The sequence below is a fragment of the Sus scrofa genome, chromosome 3 (genome assembly GCF_054392235.1).
Source record: "Sus scrofa isolate SSC_HxYL_T2T_F1_AM1 chromosome 3, Sscrofa_HxYL_maternal_Yorkshire_Landrace_v2.0, whole genome shotgun sequence".
NCBI lineage: Eukaryota > Metazoa > Chordata > Mammalia > Artiodactyla > Suidae > Sus > Sus scrofa.
The window spans coordinates 27,241,848-27,265,269 of record NC_139385.1 but is presented as its reverse complement, the minus strand read 5'-3'; the positions used below and the strand labels follow the sequence as shown (position 1 = coordinate 27,265,269).

General features: G+C 43.0%; 1 protein-coding gene across 50 annotated transcripts in view; it reads left to right on the top strand.

The window, feature by feature from the left end:
• TNRC6A (trinucleotide repeat containing adaptor 6A) overlaps positions 1-23,422 on the top strand; it is a 245,054-nt gene that overhangs the window by 122,794 nt on the left and 98,838 nt on the right. For 28 of the 50 annotated variants that reach the window (XR_014840526.1, XR_014840523.1, XR_014840525.1 and 25 more), the window contains exons 1-2: positions 11,959-12,133; positions 12,509-12,556. Coding sequence is in view for 15 of the 50 variants with exons in the window: in XM_085017310.1 (XP_084873436.1) it covers positions 12,129-12,133; positions 12,509-12,556 (53 nt within the window). In the remaining 35 variants the exon portion in view is untranslated. Of the gene's footprint in view, positions 1-11,958; positions 12,134-12,508; positions 12,557-23,422 lie in introns of those variants that run through there. The other 22 variants (XR_014840522.1, XR_014840519.1, XM_085017303.1 and 19 more) reach the window with 1 other exon arrangement.

Below are 23,422 nucleotides of genomic sequence, written 5' to 3'. Positions count from 1 at the left end.
TCTTGCGGCATATGGAGGTTCCCAGGCTAGGGGTCGAATCGGAGCTGTAGCCACCGGCCTATGCCAGAGCCACAGCAACGCGGGATCCGAGCCGCGTCTGCAACCTACACCACAGCTCACGGCAATGCCAGATCCTTAACCCACGGAGCAAGGCCAGGGATCAAACCCGCAACCTCATGGTTCCTAGTTGGATTCGTTAACCACTGCGCCACGACAAGAATTCCCTGCATTCTTTTTTTTTTTTTTTTCAGTGGCATATGGAAGTTCTTGGCCAGCGATTGAATCCGAGCCACAGCTGTGACCTATGCTACAGTGGCAACTCCAGATCCTTAACCTGCTGAGCCACAGTGGGAACTCCCATACACACACATCATATTCTACCTTTAAGCAGTACAATCTTGGTAAACAGACATTGCAATAATACGCCAATTTCTCCACTGTCAGATTTTGTGCTATTGTCTTAATTTTATTTCTACATAGATTGTCAACACCACAATACATTTTTCTTATTTTTATTTTGAACAGTCACTTATCTTTTAATGATGTTTATTTTTTATTTTTTGGCCATGTATATGGACGTTCCCAGGCCAGGGCTCAAACACACACCACAGCAGGCCTAAGCCCATTCAGTGAAAATGCCAGATACTTAGCTTGCTGAGCCATATGAGAATTCTTAGTGACACTTAAATCATAAGAAAAATGTTTTTCATATTTACCTGTGATTTACCTATGTAGGTACCATTCACGGTGCTCTTTATTCGTTTATATAATCTAGATTTCTATCTCACTGATTTTCCTTCTGTCTGAGAACCTCATTTTATAACTTTTTGTAGTACAGATCTGATTTAGGTTTTCTAAGCCCGAATACACTTTATTTCACTTTTAATTTTTTTTTTTTTTTTTTTTTTTTTGTCTTTCTGCCTTTTCTAGGGCTGCTCCTGCGGCATATGGAGGTTCCCAGGCTAGGGGGTGAATTGGAGCTGCAGCTGCTGGGCCTACACCACAGCCACAGCAATGCAGGATCTGAGCCACATCTGCAACCTACACCACAGCTCATGGCAACGCCGGATCCTTAACCCACTGAGCGAGGCCAGGGATCGAACCCACAACCTCATGGTTCCTAGTCAGATCCATCAACCACTGAGCCACAACAGGAACTCCTGGTAATTTTCTATGTGATGGCAGACATTGTAAATTTTACTTTGTTGAATATTTTTGTGTTCATAGAAACACTCTTAAGTTTTCTTCTGAGGAGTTCCCATTGTGGCGCAGCAGAAATGAATCTGACTAGGAACCGTGAGGTTGTGGGTTTGATCCTTGGCCTTGCTCAGTGGGTTAAGGATCCGGCATTGCCATGAGCTGTGGTGGAGGTCGCAGATGTGGCTCAGATCTGGCATTGCTGTGGCTCTGGCATAGGCCGGTGGTAACAGCTCTGATTGGACCCCTAGCCTGGGAACCTTCATATGCCACAGGTGCGGCCCTCAAAAAGACAAAAGACCAAAAAAAAAAAAAAGTTTTCTTCTGAGATGTAGTTAAGGAACCTAAAAATGGTCTGAACCTTTTAAGGGTTTCTTTTAAACTTTTTTGTGTAGCACTAGAGCAGTGGGGTTTGTTTGTTTGTTGTTTTTAAACTTTTGAGTAACACTAGAGCAGTGTTTGTTTAGACCTAACTTTGACCCAGTATTAATACAAAACTCTCCTGTGTATTCCATCTGATGCCCCAGATTTTATCCTCTGATTAATAGGAACAGGAACTATTCCAAGCTCTCTGTGAGGCCCAGATATTTATTGTTCCTTCCAATCCTTCCAATATTTCCCAATCTTGAGCAGTTTCAAGACATGAAGGCACTCGTCAGTTCTTAGCTAAAGACCCAAGCATGACCCTCTGCAGATCTTTGGAGCACTTTCCTGTGCGGCTCTCTCCTCTCTGGCACTCTGACCTGTCAACCTAGCCATCTTGGCCTTTCCAGACTCTCGACTATATTGCCTTAGCTCAGGGAGTCCAGTTGGCTTGGTTTTCCCCTCCCTGTACCACTGTATCATTGCCTGGAAATTCTCTTCAAGCAGTAATCTAGGTCAATCATAGGGCTTCTCTGATTTGTTTCCCATCTTGCAGAGAGCTCTGTATTTTATTCCTTGATGGTCAGTGTCTTCAAAACTGTTGTTTCAAAAATCTTGTCTAGGAGTTCCTGTCGTGGTGCAGCGGTTAACGAATCTAACTAGGAACCATGAGGTTGTGGGTTCAATCCCTGCCCTTGCTCTGTGGGTTAAGGATCTGGCGTTGCTGTGAGCTGTGGTCGCAGATGCGGCTCGGATCTCATGTTGCTGTGGCTCTGGCGTAGGCCGGTGGCTACAGCTCCGATTGGACCCCTAGCCTGGGAACCTCCATATGCTGTAGGAGCGGCCCAAGAAATGGCAAAAAGACAAAAAGAAAAAAAAAAATCTTGTCTATAGTTTTAGTTATTTCAGGAGGGAGCGTAAATGTGCTTTTGTTTGTTCCACCTTGGTTGGAAGCGGATGAGGAAGCCCTTATTCCTTATCCAATATTTAATGAATGAGTGAATGATATACATTTGTGTCTATGCAGACATATAGTAGGTTCCTACTTTATTGAGTGGGTTATAATCCCTTACTGTCTGTATTCATTTTAATGTGAAAATTATCCTTAACTTGGTTAGTGGGTATAAACATTTTTATTTTTATTTTTTTATTTTTATTTCTTTATTTATATATTTTTTTCTATTGCACAGCATGGTGACCCAGTTACACATACATGTATACATTCTTTTTTCTCACATTACGTGTTCCACCAAAATTTTTAAATATAAAAATGCTCAGGAGTTCCCGTTGTAGTGGAGTGGTTAACGAATCCAACTAGGAACCATGAGGTTGCGGGTTTGATCCCTGGCCTTGCCCAGTGGGTTATGGATCCGGCACTGCTGTGAGCTGTGGTGTAGGTTGCAGACTCAGCTCGGATCCTTGCGTTGCTGTGGCTCTGGCGTAGGCCGGCAACTACGGTTCCAACTAGACCCCTAGCCTGGGAACCTCCATATGCCGTGGGAGCAGCCCTAGAAAAGACAAAAAGACAAAAATATATATATATATATATATATATATATATATTTATGTATATAAATGCTCAATGCAGCATTTCTTTACCAAATTTAATGGACTGAGAGTAAAAGAAGCTTGCCTCAAGGAAAAGCAGATTCCATTATCCCTTGTTCAATTCAGAGAAAAAGGGAAACAATAGCTGATCACTTTATCAGTAATTGCAGAGAGACCTGCTGAAAGGTAGAAGTACCCATTTCCTCCTCAACAAAACAATGAAGGTGCCTGGTGGATCTGATAGAAAAACAAAAGCATTATGACAGAATGTTGCTTGCATCTGTAAGATAAAGCAAAATCTAGCAGAGTTAAGAAACTAAGCATATTTCAATGAGAATCTAGCCCCCCCCCCCATTTTTCTTTTTCAGGGCCACACCCACTGAGCCACAATGGGAACTCCTCAACATTTTTCTTCTTCTTCTTCTTCTCCTTCTCCTTCTTCTTCTTCTTCTTCTTGGCCCTTTTAGGGCCTCACCTGTGGCGTATGGAAGTTCCCAGGCTAGGGGTCGAATTGGAGCTGCAGCTGCCAGCCTACACCTCAGCCACAGCAATGCACTGAGCCATGGCTGCACCCTACACCACAGCTCTTGGCAACTCTGGATACCTGACCCACTGAGCAAAACTGCATGCTCATGGATTCTACTCAGATTCATTTCCACTGTGCCACAATGGGAATTCCTAGCTCTTTTTTTTTTTTTTTTTATGATTTTATTTTTTCCACTATGGCTGATTTACATGGTTCTGTCAATTTTCTGCTGCACAGCAAGGTGACCTAGTCCCACATACATGTACACATTCTTTTTTCTCACATTATCATGCTCATCACACATGACCAGACATAGTTCCCCGTGCTATACAGCAGGATCCCATCACTTATCCATTCCGAAGGCTATAGTTTGCCTAGCCTTTTTTTTTTTTTTTTTTTTTTTTTTTTGTCTTTTTGCCATTTCTTGGGCCGCTCTCGGGCATATGGAGGTTCCCAGGTTAGGGGTCTAATCGGAGCCGTAGCCACCAGCCTACGCCAGAGCCACAGCAACGCAAGGATCCGAGCTGAGTCTGCAACCTACACCGAAGCTCATGGCAACGCCAGATCTTTAACCCACTGAGCAAGGGCAGGGATCGAACCCGCAACCTCATGGTTCCTAGTTGGATTCATTAACAACTGCGCCACCACAGGAACTCCCAAAGCAACTTTTCATGCCTTTTTTAGAAAATTACTAATTTATTTCTTTGTATTCTTTTTCCCTTTGTGCCTTTAAAATTTTATTTCTTGACGAATGGTTGATTTACAGTATTGTGTTAACATATATATATAATATGTATTCATATTCTTTTCCATTATGGTTTATTACAGAAAATTGAATATAGTTCCCTGTGCTATATAGTAGGTCCTTGTCCTTTGTAGAAGAATCTCGTCCTTGCAGGTAGTCACGAAGGTAACCAGCAGGTATCTGGGAGAACAGTGATGCTCCTTGACACAACTTGTGGAACTGCTTAGATGAAAGAAAACATTCATTCTTCATCATTAAACAAATATTAATTCAATGTTTAATACCTCCTGGGCACCACTTTAGATACTGGAAATACAACTCTGCATAGCACAGATAAGTCACCACTCCCCATGCCCTGAAAGGCCAGCAGTGCCTGGATAAAATGAATTATCTCATGAGAACATGGGCGATTTCAGTTCTAAATGCTCAAGGGGTTGTTTCTTTTCTTTTCTTTTTTTGTCTTTTTGCCATTTTGGGGGCCGCTCCTGCGGCATATGGGGGTTCCCAGCCTAGGGGGCGAATCGGAGCTGTAGCCACAGGCCAACACCAGAGCCACAGCAACGCGGGATCCAAGCTGCATCTGCAACCTACACCACTGCTCATGGCAACACCGGATCCTTAACCCACGGAGCAAGGCCAGGGATCAAACCCACAATCTCATGGTTCCCAGTTGGATTCGTTAACCACTGAGCCACTACAGGAACTCCCCAAGGGGTTGTTTCTAGAGGCGTAAGTTTCCACCTGAATGGGAGGGGACAGTGAAATCTGAGTATGGGCACATGAATCCCATCTATAGGAGTATGAGGTCCAGTGACTCTCAGAGAAGGCTTAGCAAGGAGGTAGCCATTGAGCTGGGCTTTGAAGTAGAAGTTTGTTAGGTCACCATACTAGGGGAGGTCTTCTACTCAGAGGAAATATTATGGTCAGAGGGTCTTTGAAAAATGAGAAAGTAACAATAACTCAATGCCCCTGGAACACAAAATAGGAATTCTTTTTTTTTTTTGTCTTTTTGCCATTTCTTGGGCCGCTCCCACGGCATATGGAGGTTCCCAGGCTAGGGGTCCAATCGGAGCTGTAGCCACCAGCCTACACCAGAGCCACAGCAATGCGGGATCCGAGCCGAGTCTGCAACCTACACCACAGCTCATGGCAACGCCAGATCCTTAACCCACTGAGCGAGGCCAGGGATCGAACCTGCAACCTCATGGTTCCTAGTCGGATTCGTTAACCACTGAGCCATGACGGCAACTCCTACCACTTATTATTTAGATGACGTTGGGCAAGTTCATTATCCTCATCAGTAAAAAGGGGTAACATCCTTATCTCATTGGGCTATGTCAGGACAACAATAGTGATTCGTTAACACTAACTAATCCAATAACAGTGTTTAGTTAACTTTGCATAATGGGTGCATATTAGTTAAACAAAATAAATATACTCTCTCTCGAGGAAATTTCATTTATATTCATGTCTTCCAAATCCATTTATACATTCTTGTGGTCCTTTTTTCTTTCTTCCTTTTTTTTTTTTTTTTCTAAATTTAAAACTATCTTGAGTGAGCTTTGCCTTAAAAAGTACACATGTATTTCACAAATGTATTTGGTAGAATCTTGGGAGAAAAACAAATTCTTTCAAGTACATACTTTTCCAAGTCTTAGGTTAGTCACTTTCCCTTCTTAGATAAGGAAGAGAGGGTTGAAGAACATTTTTTCTCTGATAACCTCAGAAACCAAAGGAACAGAGAACCTGCAGAAAAAAGACAAATGGAGAAAACATCTTATTTAAATTTAATTCTCAAACTGTGAACTTCAGCCATGAGGCATGCAAAATATCGTAATGGTCACTGAATCTAGAGACTATGTTTGTTGTAGGAAATAGCATTTGCTTACTTTTTAAATGAGCAGTGTTAGTGAAACCCATTACTCGGTACAGAACCTTGTTTCCGGTTTTGTTCCTACTTGTTTATGCAAGTAAATTTAAATGGTGTTACCAGTGGATTTGAAGCCAGTGTATTTTTTTTTTTTTTTTTTTTTTTTTTTTTTGCCTTTTCTAGGGCTGCACCCATGGCATATGGAGGTTCCCAGGCTAGGGGTCGAATCGAAGCTGTAGCTGCGGTCTACACCAGAGCTACAGCAACTTCGGGATCTGAGCCTCGTCTGAGACCTACACTATAGCCCATGGCAATGCCCACTGCAATGCCGGATCCCCGGCTCACTGAGCGAGGCCAGGGATCAAACCCGCAACCTCACGGTTCTTAGTTGGACTCGTTAACCACCGAGCCACGATGGGAACTCCTAAAGCCAGTGGATTTAAAGTACATTATGAAGCCCATTTGCATCCACAGTGAGGTCCCACAAATTTAAACCTCCAGCCTTAGACCCTTCTTCTGCTAGTCCCTGGACCCTGGTTACTGCCTATTGTCTTTCAGCTCTCAGGCAAAGCTTTGCATTTTCTTTTCTTTCTTTCTTTTCTTTTTTCTTTCTTTTTTTTTTTTTTTTTTTTTTTTTTTGTCTTTTCAGGGCCACACTCGCGGCATATGGAGGTTCCCAGGCTAGGGGTTGAATCAGAGCTGCAGCTGCCAGCCTACGCCACAGCCACAGCAACGCTGGATCCAAGTCACGTCTGTGACCTACACCACAGCTCACGGCAATGCCAGATCCTTAACCTATTGAATGAGGAGGCCAGGGATCAAACTTGCCACCTCATGGCTCCTAGTCAGATTCATTTCTGCTGTGCCATGATGGGAACTCCAAACTTTGCATTTTCAAAGAATCTTTCTTTGACCAAACAATCTAGGTAATGTTCCTTTGTTTCATACTTTCTTAGAACATTTCTTTCCTTCTGTGCCCTTGTCATCGTTTGTAATGATACACTTTATACTTTGGTTTAAAAAAAATCTGGAAAAAAAAAATAGGAGTTCCCTTTGTGGCGCAGTGGTTAATGAATCCGACTAGGAACCATGAGGTTGTGGGTTCTATCCCTGGCCTTGCTCAGTGGGTGAAGGATCCGGCATTGCTGTGAGCTGCGGTGTAGGTTGCAGACGCGGCTCGGATCCCGCATTGCTGTGGCTCTGGTGTAGGCTGGTGGCTACAGCTCCAATTCGACCCCTAGCCTGGGAACCTCCATATGCCGCGGGAGTGGCTCTAGAAAAGGCAAAAAGACAAAAAAATAAAAATAAAAAATAAAATAAAAATTAAAAAAAAATATGGGCATTCTTGTGGCTCACTAGGTTAAGAACATGACATACTGCCTGTGAGGATGTGGGTTCAATCCCTGGCCTAATTAAGGGTCTGGCATTGCCACAAGCTGAGGCATAGGTCACAGATGTGGCTTGGATCCTGTGTTGCTATGGCTATGTTATAGGCCTGCAGCTGCAGCTCCAATTCGACCCCTAGCCCAGGTGTGGCCGTACAAAGAAAACAAACAAACAAACAAACAAAAAAATCTGCCCCTTTAAACCTGACACAGAGGAGTAATTGCTCTTGAGTGTCTGAGAACTGGACCATAGCATGGTTCCTAGCACATATATAACTCAACAAATATTTACTGCACAAGTGAACTGTCATTTTAGCATTCTGAGGTACACAGAATGAGATTCAGGCTCAAAGTATGAATTTGGGAGTCATCTGCACTTAAGCAGTCTCTCAATACAAGAGAACAGATGAGATTACCTATCTTTTTTTTTTTTTTTTTTTGTCTTTTCTAGGGCCACCCCCGCAGCATATGGAGGTTCCCAGGCTAGGGGTCCAATCGGAGCTGTAGCCGCCAGACCTACACCACAGCCACAGCAACGCGGGATCCGAGCCGCGTCTGCAACCTACACCACAGCTCACGGCAATGCCAGATCCTTAACCCACTGAGCAAGGCCAGGGATCGAACCCACAACCTCATGGTTCCTAGTCGGATTCGTTAACCACTGCGCCACAATGGGAACTCTGGGATTACCTGTCTTGAGGAGAAGGGGTGGGGAGGAGTCTGGGAAAGAGGCTCAAGCAGGTGGGAATGGTCAGTTGTGGCAAATACAGCTGAGAAGTAAATCCAGATCAGTATAGAAATGGTGCCATTCTGCTTGGGAGCTTCAAAGTCATTTCTGACCTTGGTAAGGGTGATTTGGGGTGCTGTGTGGGGATGTCAGGTTAGAGGGGGTTGGGAAAGGAGGTGAGAGACTGGAACCAGCTGGTGCAGAACACCTTTTCAAGAAGGTGTGCAAGGTAGAGTTCCCGTCGTGGTGCAGCGGAAATGAATCTGACTAGGAACCATGAGGTGGCGGGTTCGATCCCTGGCCTCGCTCAGTAGGTTAAGGATCCAGCATTGCTGTGATCTGTCATGTGGGTCACAGACGTGGCTCAGATGATCCTGTGTTGCTGTGGCTGTAGCAAAGGCCAGCAGCTGTAGCTCTGATGAGACCTCTAGCTTGGGAACCTCCATATGCTGTGGGTGTGGCCCTAAAAAAAAAAAAAGGTGTGCAAGGAAATCGGAAAAAAAAAAAAAAAAGAAGCCGGAGAGGAATGAGGCATACATGGAGATGTCTTTTGTTTTCATTTTTTTGGTGGAAGTTACTAGAATATGTTTGTATGATGGTGGGAAATATTCAATAGAGAGATTAATTATTAATAAAGAGAAAGAATAACAAGAGACGATCCTTTCATAGGTTTCTGATAAGGAATCAGTGCTGGTTTTCTGTTCTCATTCTTGGACCTACCTCTGTGAGCCGAGTTTAAAAGATAATCAAAAACTGATGAGCATGGCCCTGGAGGGGTCATATGGGATGTGTCAAAGCACTGTGAAAAGATCTTCAAGAAATTGTATCTTTTCAGGAGTACCCATTGTGGCACAGTGGTTAACGAATCTGAATAGGAACCATGAGGTTGCAGGTTCGATCCCTGCCCTTGCTCATTGGGTTAAGGATCCGGCGTTGCCGTGAGCTGTGGTGTAGGTTGCAGACACTGCTCGGATCCCGCGTTGCTATGGCTCTGGCGTAGGCCGGTGGCTACAGCTCTGATTAGACCACTAGCCTGGGAACCTCCATATGCCATGGGAGCAGCCCTAGAAGAGACAAAAAAAAAAAAGAAATTTTATCTTTTCAGCTTCCCTGGAGCTGGGAATTAGTTCCAGGGATTCCCAACCTTGGGTGCTATTCATATTTTTGTTCAGATATGCTCTGGTAGGGGGGAAGGGGAGTCAGTCCTGTTCATTGAAGGATGTTTAACAGAATCCCTGGCCTCTACCCACTAGGTACCAGTAGCATCCAGTTGTGACAATCAGAAACCAGAAATTGCTAAATGTCTTTGCGTGGGGGTTGGTGAGCAAAATTGAGAACCAATGATTTATTCAAACTCGAGAAAGTCTAATGTTTAAAAAATCGGCTTTTTAAAAAAATCTTTTCAGGCCCTACTCTATGGCTTATGGAGGTTCCTAGGCTGGGGGTCGAATCCGAGCTACAGCTTCAGGCCTACACCACAGCCAGAGGAACCCAGGGTTCTAGCCCAGTCTGCAACCTACACCATAGCTCACAGCAAGGCTGGATCCTTAACCCACTGAGCAAGGCCAGGCATTGAACCCGCGTCCTCATGAATACCAGTCAGATTCATTTCCACTGAGCCACGATGGGAACTCCAAAATCAGCTAATCTTAACAGCTGTGTAAATGTTGATAAATATTAGTTTCCATGCCTTATGCTGTTGTGGAAAATTATTCATAAACCTGGTGGGAAAGCATACCGTGCTATAAATACATGTTCATATTTTTTAACTCTTAAAGAAACACTATAATATAATGTATAATGCTCTAAGTGAAAAAAAAAAAAAAAGAGAGAGAGAGAGACAGGGGAGTTCCTGTCGTGGTGCAGTGGTTAACGAATCTGACTAGGAACCATGAGGTTGCGGGTTCAATCCCTGGCCTCGCTCAGTGGGTTAAGGATCCAGCATTGCCATGGGCTGTGGTATAGGTTGCAGACGCGGCTCGGATCCTGCGTTGCTGTGGCTGTGGTGTAGGCCAGCGGCTACAGCTCAGATTCGACCCCTAGCCTGGGAACCTCCATATGCTGCGGGAAGCCACCCTAGAAAAGGCAGAGACAAAACAAAACAAAAAACCAAATATATGTATGGATGAATGGACCTTAGGGATAATGGCAGGAAAGGGAACGTCACTAGCATATACTTGGTGCCCCCTACATTTTACATTTTGTAAACCTGATTAAAAAAATTTTTTTAAATGTGCTTATTGTATGAAAATGAAAAAGAAAAGCCAGATATACTAAGAAAACTAAAACCATCAAAATATCATCAGTTAATACTTTGGTTAATACTTTTAATATGCTTCAGGACTCTCTGGGCATTCATTCGTTCATTCATTCACTTATTAACCTATTCATTACACATCCCCCTGAGAGAGGATAGGCACTGGGCAGCAAAGGGAGATTTTGTTCCTTTTTAATGGGAGAGATTTGGGCATATTTTAAAGCCAGTGGAAGGACCTGGTTCGGAACGAGGAAAATGGGATGATATGTAGAGTGAGGTTTCTGAGAAGAGATGGATTTTAAGCACAGAGTTGGAATCATCTACAGATTAAGGAAGAAAAAAAAAAAAAACTTGTGAGAAGATGGAAAGAACACGCACATATACATTTGAATATATGTATCTTATTGTATCTGCAGGTATGCATATTGTTGTACCTACCTGTAGGTATGTATCTTGTGTCTATACCCAAGTTTATGTTTTTTTATCGACACGTATATGTCTTACTGTATCTACATGTTCTTACGAGTGAGCTACTTTGGAACTTGGCTTTTTTACTTATTCTATTGTAGTCATTTCCCCCGTGCATTTCTCTTCCTCCTCCTCATTTTTACAGTATCCTAACGCATGCCAGTAGTTCAGTTTTTAAGGCCACCTCATAATGTTGGACATTTTGGCTGTTCACAATTTTCACCACCATTAACGCGGGACTTAATACCACGGTGGTGACATATTTGTAGCCATCCTGGATTATTTTCTAACAGAAATTCGTGCAAGTAGAATTGCTGAATCAAATGGTCTGCAAAATTCGAAGGATAAAAATCGTGTTTAAACCTCACTGTCATCCTCAGGTATGCGTTCTTTACATGAGGAAGAAACAGAGAGATGGGGAGGTTAAATAACTGGCCCAAGGACAAAATACAAGTGGTGGCGGGCTCATCATGCTGCAGCAGGGGTAGAATTTGCGGTTTAGGCGAGTGTGTCTTGTGTCTGTGTGTGTGTTTCGGTGGAGGAGGGGCCAGGCAGTAGGGAAAGAAACTTGTGTCGCAGCAAAGGAGGAGGAGGAGGGGAGGGACTCAAGCCAGATCCGAGCCAGCCACGGCGAAAAAGGCTGGGCTCCTGGGCTCGGGGCTCAGCGGGCCCCCCCAGCCGCGGAGCGGGGCGCCTCGGAAGCTGTGACACCCACCCCAGCCAAGGAGTTCCAGCCAGGGGCCGCGAGCCGAGCCCGGGCGGTTGCCAAGGGCCAGTCGGGTCTGCGGGTCTAGTTGCTAGGGCCTCCATCTTGAGGCCGGTGGCCACGGCGCCCCCGGAAGGGGTTGCCAAGTGGGACATTCACTTCCGGTCTGGGGCCTGCGGCGGCGGCGGTGGCGGCGGCGGCGGTGGTGGCGGCAGCGGGTCGGTGTAGAAAATGGCGCTGGTGCAGCGGCTCGGGCCTCTCCCCGCGGCGCTGCGGAGGGCTTGAGGCTCGCGAGCCTCACTCGCCGCGCCCCACTTGCTCGTGCACTTTACACACATGAGGTGAGCGGGGCGGGGGCCTCCCTCTGGGCGGGAGGAGCCTGGGGCGCTGCCGCAGGGCCCGCGACCGCGGGCGGCGGCGGCGGCGGCGCGGCGGAGGGCGTCCCCGAGACCTCGGGCCTCGGCTAGGGGGCCGCCGGCTGCGCTGCTGCGGAGGCCGGGCGGGAGGCCCGGAGGGGCCGTGCGGCGCCGCTGGGGCCCGGCCGGGGGCTGCGGCTCCCCCGCTCCGCCTGACCGCAGTCGGGGCTGCAGCCCCGCAGCTTTGTGGGGCCCCCCCACCCCGGGCTCCCCTCCCCCCCATCCGGCCCCGGCGCGAGCCTCTGCCGCAGCAGCTCCGTTTTCACGCGCATCTCTCTCTCTCTCTCTTTTCTGTTGCAGAGAATTGGAAGCTAAAGCTACCAAAGACGTAGAAAGGAATCTTAGCAGGTAAGATTGGCGAGCTTTTCCGTCTCTCGCCCTATGAATCGTGTATTTTCCACCCTGGCTCGCCCTTGCTGGGTTTAGAAGTTCCCCCGTGTCATTTTCTTTCGCACGCAGGCAGCAGACGTTCGGGAGAAGAGGCCAGAGGGAATACTGGAGGAAGGGATTGCGGGGAGATGCGTAATTACGCGTGTGCTCCTTTCTTTGGGGAGGAAAAACACAGCGAAAGGCAATTCTTGTAAACTTAGTTAAAGCATCCTCACCCTTTTAGAATTTAATTAGGGGACTTGTGCATTAATTACTATTGTAAATGGTTGCAGGCATTGTGTGACTCATGATTGAGGCGGCCCTTATGGCGGGCTGTCAAACTGTTTTGGCTTCCCCGTTATTACTTTGTAACTCAAATTGTTGCCTTTATAAAAAGATACTATGTGTTCGCATTTTTCCCCCCCAACACATTGTACTCAGGCGGATTCTGTTACACTGGAAACAGTTTTGCCCTTGAACTTTACCAAGCATAAACTGCGTTTTGTTTTCTTTTGAACTACATTTCTATCTACGTTCGTTGTGTGCTCTTTTTATCGGCTGGTAAAAGAATTAAAAACCTGTTTCTCAGTAAGTGGGTCTCATTCTTCTTGGACCTGAGTGTTTTTGCACTGGTAACTTAAATCGCCACCACAAAGGGAGTTTTTTGTTTTTTAAACGATGCCTTTATGGAAATGTGTAGCTTTATTGAGCTGTAATTGCTTAAGCATCAAGGCATTGCTCTGCATTTAACTCTTTTTCACATTCATTTTCTGTCTTAGAGTCTTCCCCATTCTTATTCGTCGTTTTCTTTTGCATCATATTGGGACACCCAGAGAAACTTCTAGATTAACCTGACCAGTGAGCAGCTTTCTTTGACCAGAATAAAAAAAGATTTCTCCATCTCAGGTCTTAATGTAGTTTGTGCTTGGTGATTGTAAGTTTTAGGTTTATGTTGAGGTTATTAACATTCACAATTCAAATCATCTGAATATTTTTCACCACATAGAAGCATTTCAAATTGTTAGTCGTTTGAGTTTTATATATACTAATTTGTTGAAGTGATCATTAATGAATCTGTTCAGTCGGTGAAAAATGGGCGTCATTGGCTTACCAAATAAGAGGTTTTGTTAATCAAAATCATTAAAGGATCATTAAAAGGAAATTCAGCCTGACGTCACTGACTAAATAACTGTTGGAAATGTAGAAAAGTTTTGTCATTAAAGCTATTAAAGGTTAAGATATGAAACCATTACATAAAAGAGGTTGAGTTTTTAAGGTGTAATTGTGAAAAGGAGCATGGCTATCAGTCCCTTTCTCTTTCTATTTTTGCTTTGTCAGGTAACTGTATCAGTATCATTCCTTTGGAGGTTTTCTGGGACTTAACTAGAAATTGTCTCTACCCCAGGTATAATTTTCATATGCTGTTAAACAGTTGGATAGAACTTGGGAGTCTCTATCGCTGTGTATCAGAGTTTGAATCTCAGCGTTGCCACTAACGATATGACCTTGACTTTTGGCAAATCGCTTTGCTTCTCTGTTCCTAATCTATTAAATGAGAGGCTTGGGCCAGCCAGTTGCTAAGGTCTCTTAGGCTCCTTGGGTTATATAAAAAGGAGTCAAGAGTTGTCCCTGACCACAGAGAACACGTACATTCTAGTAGGAAGACTGCAGTCAGTACATAAGTAACTAATAGGAGGTAGACGTATGAGGGTCAAAAGAAGATACCATCCCGTTCTTATGCTGGAGGATCTTCAGTTAGCCAGAAGGAATGAAAAGGAAAAACATATAAGGGATGTTACAAGGCAGTGTGTACTAAGGACCCCGTAGGAGGGAAACATTGCCTAAGGGTTAAAAGTTTTCTGAGAAGGGAGAAATACGGTTAGGTGGGTAAATGCTTCCTTTCAACTCCATGTTAGCTCTGCTTCCTTGGTCCCAAATAAGGAGAATATCTCTATCTTTACCCATTTGTGCTCTCCCCAGGAACTCAAGGCATTATTCTGTATTCATTTTAGTAAACATTTCTTGAGCATCTTTTATGTTTCAAATGCAATACTGGGTACTAGGGAGGGGAAGAATGGAAGTAACAGAGTTTATTGAGTGCTAACTATTTGCCTGGCACACTTTTCTGAAGATCTTACCTTCACTCATCTGATCCCGGAGCAATGTGAGGTAGGTATTTTTACTATTCCTCTTGAACAGGTGAAGACTTTGATACACAAAGACATAACTTTAAGAAGGCCGCATCACTGGTAATTGGAAGAGCAGTTAGTTAGGCTTTGGGCTGTATGGTTTGCCTCCAAGAGGCATGGTTCTCCACCTCGCAAAATTTGAAAATGTCTTTGGGGAGGCAGAACCTACATATACAAGTAACACTTCTAGATCAGAGATTTTCAACCAGGGCACAGTTGACATTTTAGACCAGAGAATTTACAATTGTGAAGTTACCCTGTGCACTGTGGCACAATCAGCATCTATCGGAAGTACTCACTCATGTCTTCAAAAGAACTTCGCGAATCAAAAATGTCTTCAGTATTTTGTTGCTGTTGTTGTTGTTTTTAGGGCCATGCCTGCTACAGGTTGAAGTTCTCAGGCTAGGGGTCCAATCAGAGCTGCAGCTGCCGGGCTTCCCCACAGCCACCGGGCTTCCCCACAGCCACAGCCACAGCCACATGGGATCCAAGACATGTCTGTGACCTACACCATAGCTCACGGCAACACCGGATCCTTAACCCACTGAGCAAGGCCAGGGATCAAACCTGCGTCCTCACTGAACTAGTTGGGTTGTTTCCACTGAGCTACAGCAAGAACTCCCTGTCTTCAGATTTTTGCCAGATGTCCCTTATAGGATAGAATCAGCCCCGCCCCCCCGTTGTAGATCTTCATGTTTCCTGAAGATAACAAAACATTTGGATTTTAAACGTTAAACATTTAAATATTAAATATCTCTTAATACTATGGAACTCCAGATTCTCTCTGTGTAGACCCCCAGCTTGGAAAATCTAGTCTCTGAATCAGTGATGTTTTATGGCCATTCTTCCTTTTCCTCCGCTAAGCTACAAGCCCTCAAGACTGTGTGCCAGGTAGCCAGTTCTAGTTAAACAAAAAAAAAATTTTTTTTTGGCTTTTTAGGACCACACCCATGGCATATGGGGGTTCCCAGGCTAGGGGTCAAATTGCAGCTACAGCTGCCCATCTACGCCACAGCCACAGCAATGCAGGATCCTCAGGATCCGAGCCGCATCTGTGACCTACACCTCAGCTCTCGGCAATGCCAGATCCTTAACCCACTGAGCAAGGCAAGGGATAGAACTCACAACCTCATGGTTCCTCGTTGGATTCATTTCCACCGTGCCACGACGGGAACTCCCAGTTAAACAAAATCGACCCAATAGATAAAGTTTAGTTGACCACGCAAGGTAAGCTATCTTTATTAATTCATCGTTGTCCATTAAAATTAATATTTTTCATCAGTATTTTGGGCATTCAGAAAAGGGAACTATAATGTCTGGATCTGGGTCAGCACCATTAGACTAAACTTTCAAGAATGGAATCAATTCTGAAAGGCAAAAAAAAGGGCATTTTAGGAAAAACAGCAGAAATAAAGGCACAAAATCCAGAAAGTACAGGGAATTTTGAAGTAGCAGTAGCTTGATCAGTTGGATTGGCATATTAGGGTAGGGGTAGAGTTTCTTGAATATCAGATTAAGGTTTTCCATAAATCTTACCATGTTTGTGATAAGCTATTATATGCTTTTAGATGGTGGTGATAGGGTAGAAAAATGGTAATAATCTGGGAAAGAGGTGATAAAGACCTGATTTAAAGTGGCAGTAGAGGAGTTCCCCATCGTGGCTCAGTGGTTAAGGAATCCGACTAGGAACCATGAGGTTGCGGGTTCAATCCCTGGCCTTGCTCAGTGGGTTAAGGATCTGGTGTTGCCATGAGCTGTGGTGTAGGTTGCAGGCTTGGCTTGGATCCTGCGTTGCTGTGGCTCTGGTGTAGGCGGGCGACTACAGGCTCCAGTTCGACCCCTAGCCTGGGAACCTCCATGTGCCACGGGAGCAGCCAAAGAAATGGCAAAAAGACAAAAAAATAAATAAATAAATCAAGTGGCAGTAGGAAAAGGAAGCGTGAAGCAGCTCATTAGTCCAGGATTAGTTGTGAGAGGAGTCAGGATACACAGAGGGCTCCATCTTGGGAAAGTAGGAGATCGACCCAGCCCCTGAACAGAATAGAGTAGTGGTGAAATGGGAGTTTGGGGAGATAGCAGATGATGAAGTACAGTTTACAGTTGTAAAAAAATATATATTCTAACTCAGCTTATCTAATTTACACACACACACACACACACACACACACACACACACACATACACATATATATATTTGAGGCCAAAGTAATAAAATCATTGAGTATTTAGATGTGGACTCTTTCAGCAGCCAGTATTCTGATCCTTTCCATTTCCAGTTGAGAAAGCTGCGGTCAAGGTTATATTCTCTAACAAGTGACCGAGCTGGGATTCACACAGGCCTTTTGACTCTAAATATAGCGTTCTTCCAACTAGGCAGCATTTTATTTTATATTTCCGTAATAGAAGAAAGATAACTTTGGTTTCTCCTTTATTTCTGAAAATATGAGAACAATTACTTCCATGTGTTTTCTGACCATTTTACTAATTTACTATAATATGTTGTAAATGATGTTGTATGTTGGCTGTCTAAAGTGGAAGTTGCTTGCTTCGTGTTATGTTGATTTTTTTTTTTTCTCAACCAACCATTAAATGGCATTATATAAGAGAAGTTAAAGGCACTGTGTACCATGCAATATAGCATCTAAACTGGGGTGTTTTTAATCTGAGACACTTTTGCCTGAGACATGCTAAATACGAAGAGACTAGAAACTGCGAGAGTAAAGAGGACATTCGGTCTTCCTAGATAAGGTAGACCCTGCTCTATTCACCAACTTTTATCTGAAAAAAAAAAAAAACAATCTTCTGATTTTGTCAAGTTTTTTGCTTGCTATCCTGTGATGTAGTTTGTAGGCCAGCAATGCAATTTCATATTGGTAGGTTTCTTTCTAGTTTAATTTTGGCAGCTATGTGGTATACCAATTGGTAGAATAAATGAATCACAAACTGTAAGCTTAATTTTAAAATGTGTAACAACTCTCTGTAGAAAACTTAAATATAAACATCGTTAAAATATCTGAGTACCATTCTGTAACCTCTCGTGGATTTTGGCATCTGAAGTAAGTCTGGGAGTATAAATTACAGTCCTTTATTAGTTCTGTTTTATGACAACCTCAAAAATATTGCCCCAAATTGGAAAGACTAAAATAGATATGGCTTATATATTCTGTTCAGACTGACTGATGACATTTCTCACTCAAAATCAAGAAAATGTCCTCCCATTTAAAAATTAAAAAAAAAAAAATCATTCACATCTTCAGCAATGTGGCAAGAGTAGTGCAGTGAACACCTATATTTGTACCTAGGTTTACCAGTTACTAATATTTTTGCTACATTTGTTTTGTAATGCCCCTTCACCCCTAAGACAAGATGTGTCTCCTAACAGCAAGGCAGTTTCTACGTAACAGCCATAAAATTATCATAAATAGGGACGTTTAACTTTGTTGTCTGTCGTACTATTTGGTCCAGATTCAAAATTTCCCACTTGTCCTAATCATGGCTTTTAGAATATATTCTTTTCTCTCAGTTCCTTTATGCAGGGTTGCATTTAGTTGTCTGTAATTTCCTTCCATCAGGTGCAGTTCCTTGTCATTTCTCCCCCTTTCATGGCATTGACATTGTGGAAGAGTGCAGACTAGTTGTTTTTGCAGGCTTCAGCTTGGATTTGTCTGGTTGTTTCTGTATGATTAGATTTAGGTGAAACCTATTTGGCAGGTTTTGTCTTTTTTTTTTTTTTTTTTTTCCGTCTTTTCTAGGGCCACACCCGTGGCAGATGGAGGTCCCCCAGGCTAGGGGTCGAGAAATCAGAGCTGTAGCTGCCAGCCTACGCCACAGCCACAGCCACAGCAACTCGGGATCTGAGCCGCTTCTGTGACGCACACCACAGCTCAAGGCAATGCCCAGATCCTTAACCTGCTGAGCGAGGCCAGGGATGGAACCTGCAACCTCATGTTTCCTAGTCAGATTTGTTAACCACTGAGCCTGGACGGAAACTCCCTATTTGGCAGGAATATCGCACAGGCAATGTGTTAGTTCCCAGGGCATCATATCAGACTCGCCTCATTCCCATTACTTCAAAGGAATTTACCTGAAACTTTACCTAGTACTTTTACCTTCATACCAACTCAGTGTTTCTTTCATTTTAGGATATGCCAAGTAGTTGAAACTAAGGTATGATTTTAAATAGTTGAGGTTACAATAATTTTTTTCATGTTTAAATTGGCCAGCTGTAATGGCTGCAGCTTTTTTTTTGAAGGGTTATTCCAAAGGTAACTCTTTTATTGTTAGACATAGAAAAGTTGTGTTTTTGGTTTTCACCACTAATAAACTGATAACCCTGGTAAGACAGTGGGCTTGTGATATGCATTCTTTATAAGAATGCCCCATTGACATTAGAGTGGCATTGCGCCACCAGAACAATCCTGGATTCCACAGAGGGACCACAGATGGTATGAAGTAATTTGAAAAATTGAAGGTGTGCTTTAAGATCTATTTCTTAGAATTTATCAGATTTCAAAGGCTCCTGGCTCTCCACAGATTTCAACTTAAGGCAGTTTCTCTCAAAAAAAAAAAAACCCCCACCCCGAAAACCAACAATGTGAAAACACAGGTGTCCCTCAGTATCCGGGGGTAATCCATTCCAGAATCCACCCCCCACTGCCACTCCTCCACTTCCCACCAAGGACACCAAAATCTGAGGATGCTCAAGTCCCTTATATAAAATGGCATAATATTTGCATGTAACCGTTGCGTATTTTTCCATATACTTTAAATCATCCCTGGATAACTTACGATACCTGATACGGTGTAAACACTATGTAAATAGTTATAAATACAATATAAATGCTATGTAAATAGTTGCCCATGTATGGTAAATTTAGCTTTTGCTTTTTGGAACTTTCTGGAAATTTCCTCCCTCCCTCCCAATATTTTTTCTCCTTGGTTGATTGAATCTGATTGAATCTGTGGATTTGAACATTGGGATATGGAGGGCCAGCTGTGTGGTTTAAACATCCTATTAAGGTGGTCTTATTTTTAAAATGAATTGCATAACGCTGTATGAGCTGGCTATGAAGCAGAAATCTTAGCATTTCTACTCTTGCAACTAGGGAAGAGCATTTTGAATTTTAGGCAGTAGTATGTTGTGTGGCCATGACTCAGCTGACTTCCCATTTCAAATGGAATGTTCAAAACAGATTGAAACCTGGTTAAGGAATTTTATACTTTGAACCTTACAAGATATTTTCTGCAAACAGCAATTGATTGGGGTTTGTATAATAACAAACAAGATTAAACCAAGTCACTTGTTTTGCTGTTCTTACTAGTTAGTGGTTTTGAGTCACCAGCATTTATTGAGCAGCTTGCTGCAGTGATACTAATTTTATAATTTTGACATCTGTGTTTTGTTGACTTTGGTCCTTTCTTTCTCTTACTCTTTTGGAGTATCCCCCTAAAACACAGGGAAATAGCGCTTTGTGTTGTGAAATATGCACCAATTTTAAATGCATTTTAAAGCATTACTTCACTCGTTGATAATCCGACCACACAAAGGCTATCAGAGGAGGAGTATGTTTTACTTAATATTCTGCTGGCGAATCCCTAGGTGATATGAGGCATATAAGTGAGACTCCTACCATGTGAAAATAGAAAGGGACATAAAATGTGCGTTCTCTGTACTGCTGCAAGTTAATCATGCTCAAGCCGCAGTTCTGAGCCTGTCACTCACTGTTTCTTAGAAACCTCTGCTGCCTCCCTAGCATCTCTGGAATTTAAGCCCAGACTCTTGTCTGGGCTCAGTTTATCTGTTTAGCTTTATTCCTCTACCTCTTGCTCTCTCCTTAATTGCTCCTTCTGTGAACAGCCCCTTCAATTTCTCTCTCAATTTTTTTTATAACAGCTTTATTGACTTAAAAATCACCCCCTTTTAAAGTGTGTGATTCAGTGTTTTGGTATATTTACAGTACTGTGTAATCATCACAACTACCTAATTCTGGAACTTTTTTTTTTTTGGCTACACCCATGGCATGTGGAAGTTCCTGAGCCTGGGATGGAACCTGTACCACAGCAGCGACATGAGCCCCTGCAGTGACACTGCCAGGTCTTTACTCTGCTGTGCCAAAAGGGAACTCCCAGAACATTTTTTACATCTACCTCTGCCCCAGAAAATTCCCCTACGTATTAGCAGTCACTCCCTACTCACCCCGTCTCCAGCCTCTGACAACACTATAGTTGCTCTATGGATTTATTTGCTTGTTCTGGACATTTCATATAAATGGAATCATAATTATGTGACCTTTTGTCTTCCTTGTTTCACTTAGCATTTTTTTCACAGTTCATGTAGCATGTATCAGTACTTGATTCTTCTTATAGGCAAAAGATAGTCCACTGTGTAGCTCTACCACATTTTGTTTATCTGTTCATCAGTTGTTGGGCATTAGGGTTGCTTTCACTTTGGGGCTTTCATGAATAATGATACTGTGACCATTCATATACAAATGTTTGTGTGGATATATGTTTTTTTCAGTTCTCTTGGAAATAGACCTTGGAGTGGAATTGCTGGGGCATTATAGTAATTCTATGTTTTACTTTTTGAGGAACTGCCAGACTGTTTCCAAAGCAGCTGCACCCATGTTACGTTCCACCAGCAACGTAAGAGTGTTCCGTTTTCTCCGCATCCTCTCCAATACTTGGTAGTGTTCTCTTTGATGATAGTCATTTTAGTGGATGTTAAGTGGTATCTCAATGTGGTTTTTGTTTATATTTCCGCAGTGACTAATAACGTTGAACAGTTTTTGTGTGCTTATTTGGCATTTGTGTATTTGATTGGAGGAATGTCTGTTCAGATCCTGTGCTCATTTTTAAAATTTGCTTGTTTGTTTTTTTTCTTTTAATCGTTCAGTTGTATGTGGTCTTTATATATGCTCAAGGTACAAGAACATATAAAGATACAAGTCCTCTATTAAATACATGATTTGCAAATATGTTCTCCGATTCTCTGGGTTGCCTTTTCACTTTCTTGATGTGGTCATTTTAAACACAAAAGTTTAACGTTTCGATACAGCCAGTTTACCTTCTTAACCATTTTTGAGTGTACATTTCAGTGAAATTAAGCACATTCACAATGTTCAACTGTCTATCCATCTTCACAACTCTTCATCTCGCAAAACTGAAACCGTGTGCCTATTAAACAGTAACTCCCTATTCTCCCTTCTCCTCCACCCTTAGGAACCATGATTTTACTTTCTGTCATTGTGAATTTGACTGTTCTAGGTACCTCATGTGAGTGGAATCATATTTGTCCTTTTGTGACTGGTTTATGTCACTTAGCATAATAGCCTCAAGGTTCATAGTTATTGTAGCACATCAACCAGCTGATTTTTGGATGTTGATCCTGTATCCTGCAGCTATTCTGAACTCATTTATTCTTCTTAATTGTGTGTGTGTGTGTTTGTTCTTTAGGACTTTTCTGTATATAAGTTTTTATCACCTGTGAATAAAGATAGTTTTATAGTTGCCTTTCCATTTTGGGGGCCTTTCATTTATTTTTCTTGCCGAATTTTCCTGGCTAGAACCCGCAGTACAGTGTTGAATAGGAGTGGCAAGAGTGGACATCCTTGTCTTGTTTCTACTCTTAAAGGAAATACATCCTATCATAACCATTAAGTATAACATGAACTGTGGGCTTTTTTAGATGGCTTTATCAGGTTAAGGAAGTTGACTTCTATCCCAAGTTTAAATGATTTTGTCTTGTCATGAAAGGGTATTAGATTTTGGTCAGATGTTTTTTTGTGTCTACTGAGGTCATGTACTTTTATCCTTTGTTCTACTGATGTAGTATTACATTGGTTTTCAACTGTTAAACCAACCTTGCATTCCTAGGATAAATCCCACTTGGGTTTGGCTTACAGTCCTTTTTATATGTTGCTAGATTCAATTTATTAGTCTCCTGTTGAGGATTTTTGAGTCTGTAGGGACAAGGGTTGTTGATTTGTCATTTTCTCTTGTGATATCTGTCTTTTTTGGTACCTGGTATGGTCTGGTTTGGAATCTGCAGTCTGGAATCTTGAGCTATTTGGTTTGGCATCTACCTCATTCTGCATTGTGTTATAGTAATTGTTTTATTTTATTTTATTTTTTGTCTTTTTTTTTTTTTGCCATTTCTTGGGCCGCTCCCGCGGCATATGGAGGTTCCCAGGCTAGGGGTCGAATCAGAGCTGTAGCCACCAGCCTACGCCAGAGCCACAGCAATGCAGGATCCGAGCCGCGTCTGCAACCTACACCACAGCTCATGGCAACGCTGTATGGTTAACCCACTGAGCAAGGCCAGGGACTGAACCCGCAACCTCATGGTTCCTAGTCAGATTTGTTAACCACTGTGCCACGATGGGAACTCCGTAATTGTTTTATATATCCAATTCCATTTTTTCTTTTTGGCTGCAGGGTGCAGCAGCTTGATAGGGAATCTCAGTTCTCAGCCCAGGGATTGAACCCGGGCTGTAGCAATGAAAGTGCTGAATCCTAACTACTAGACCACCGAGGAATTCCCTTCACTTTTTCCTTTTAATTTTTTCTGCTTTAGTAAGGTATGCTTGGCTCCCCCAACCCTGTCCGCAGCAGTTAGTGCATTGGTGTGTGTGTGTGAGTGTGTGTTTCATTGAGA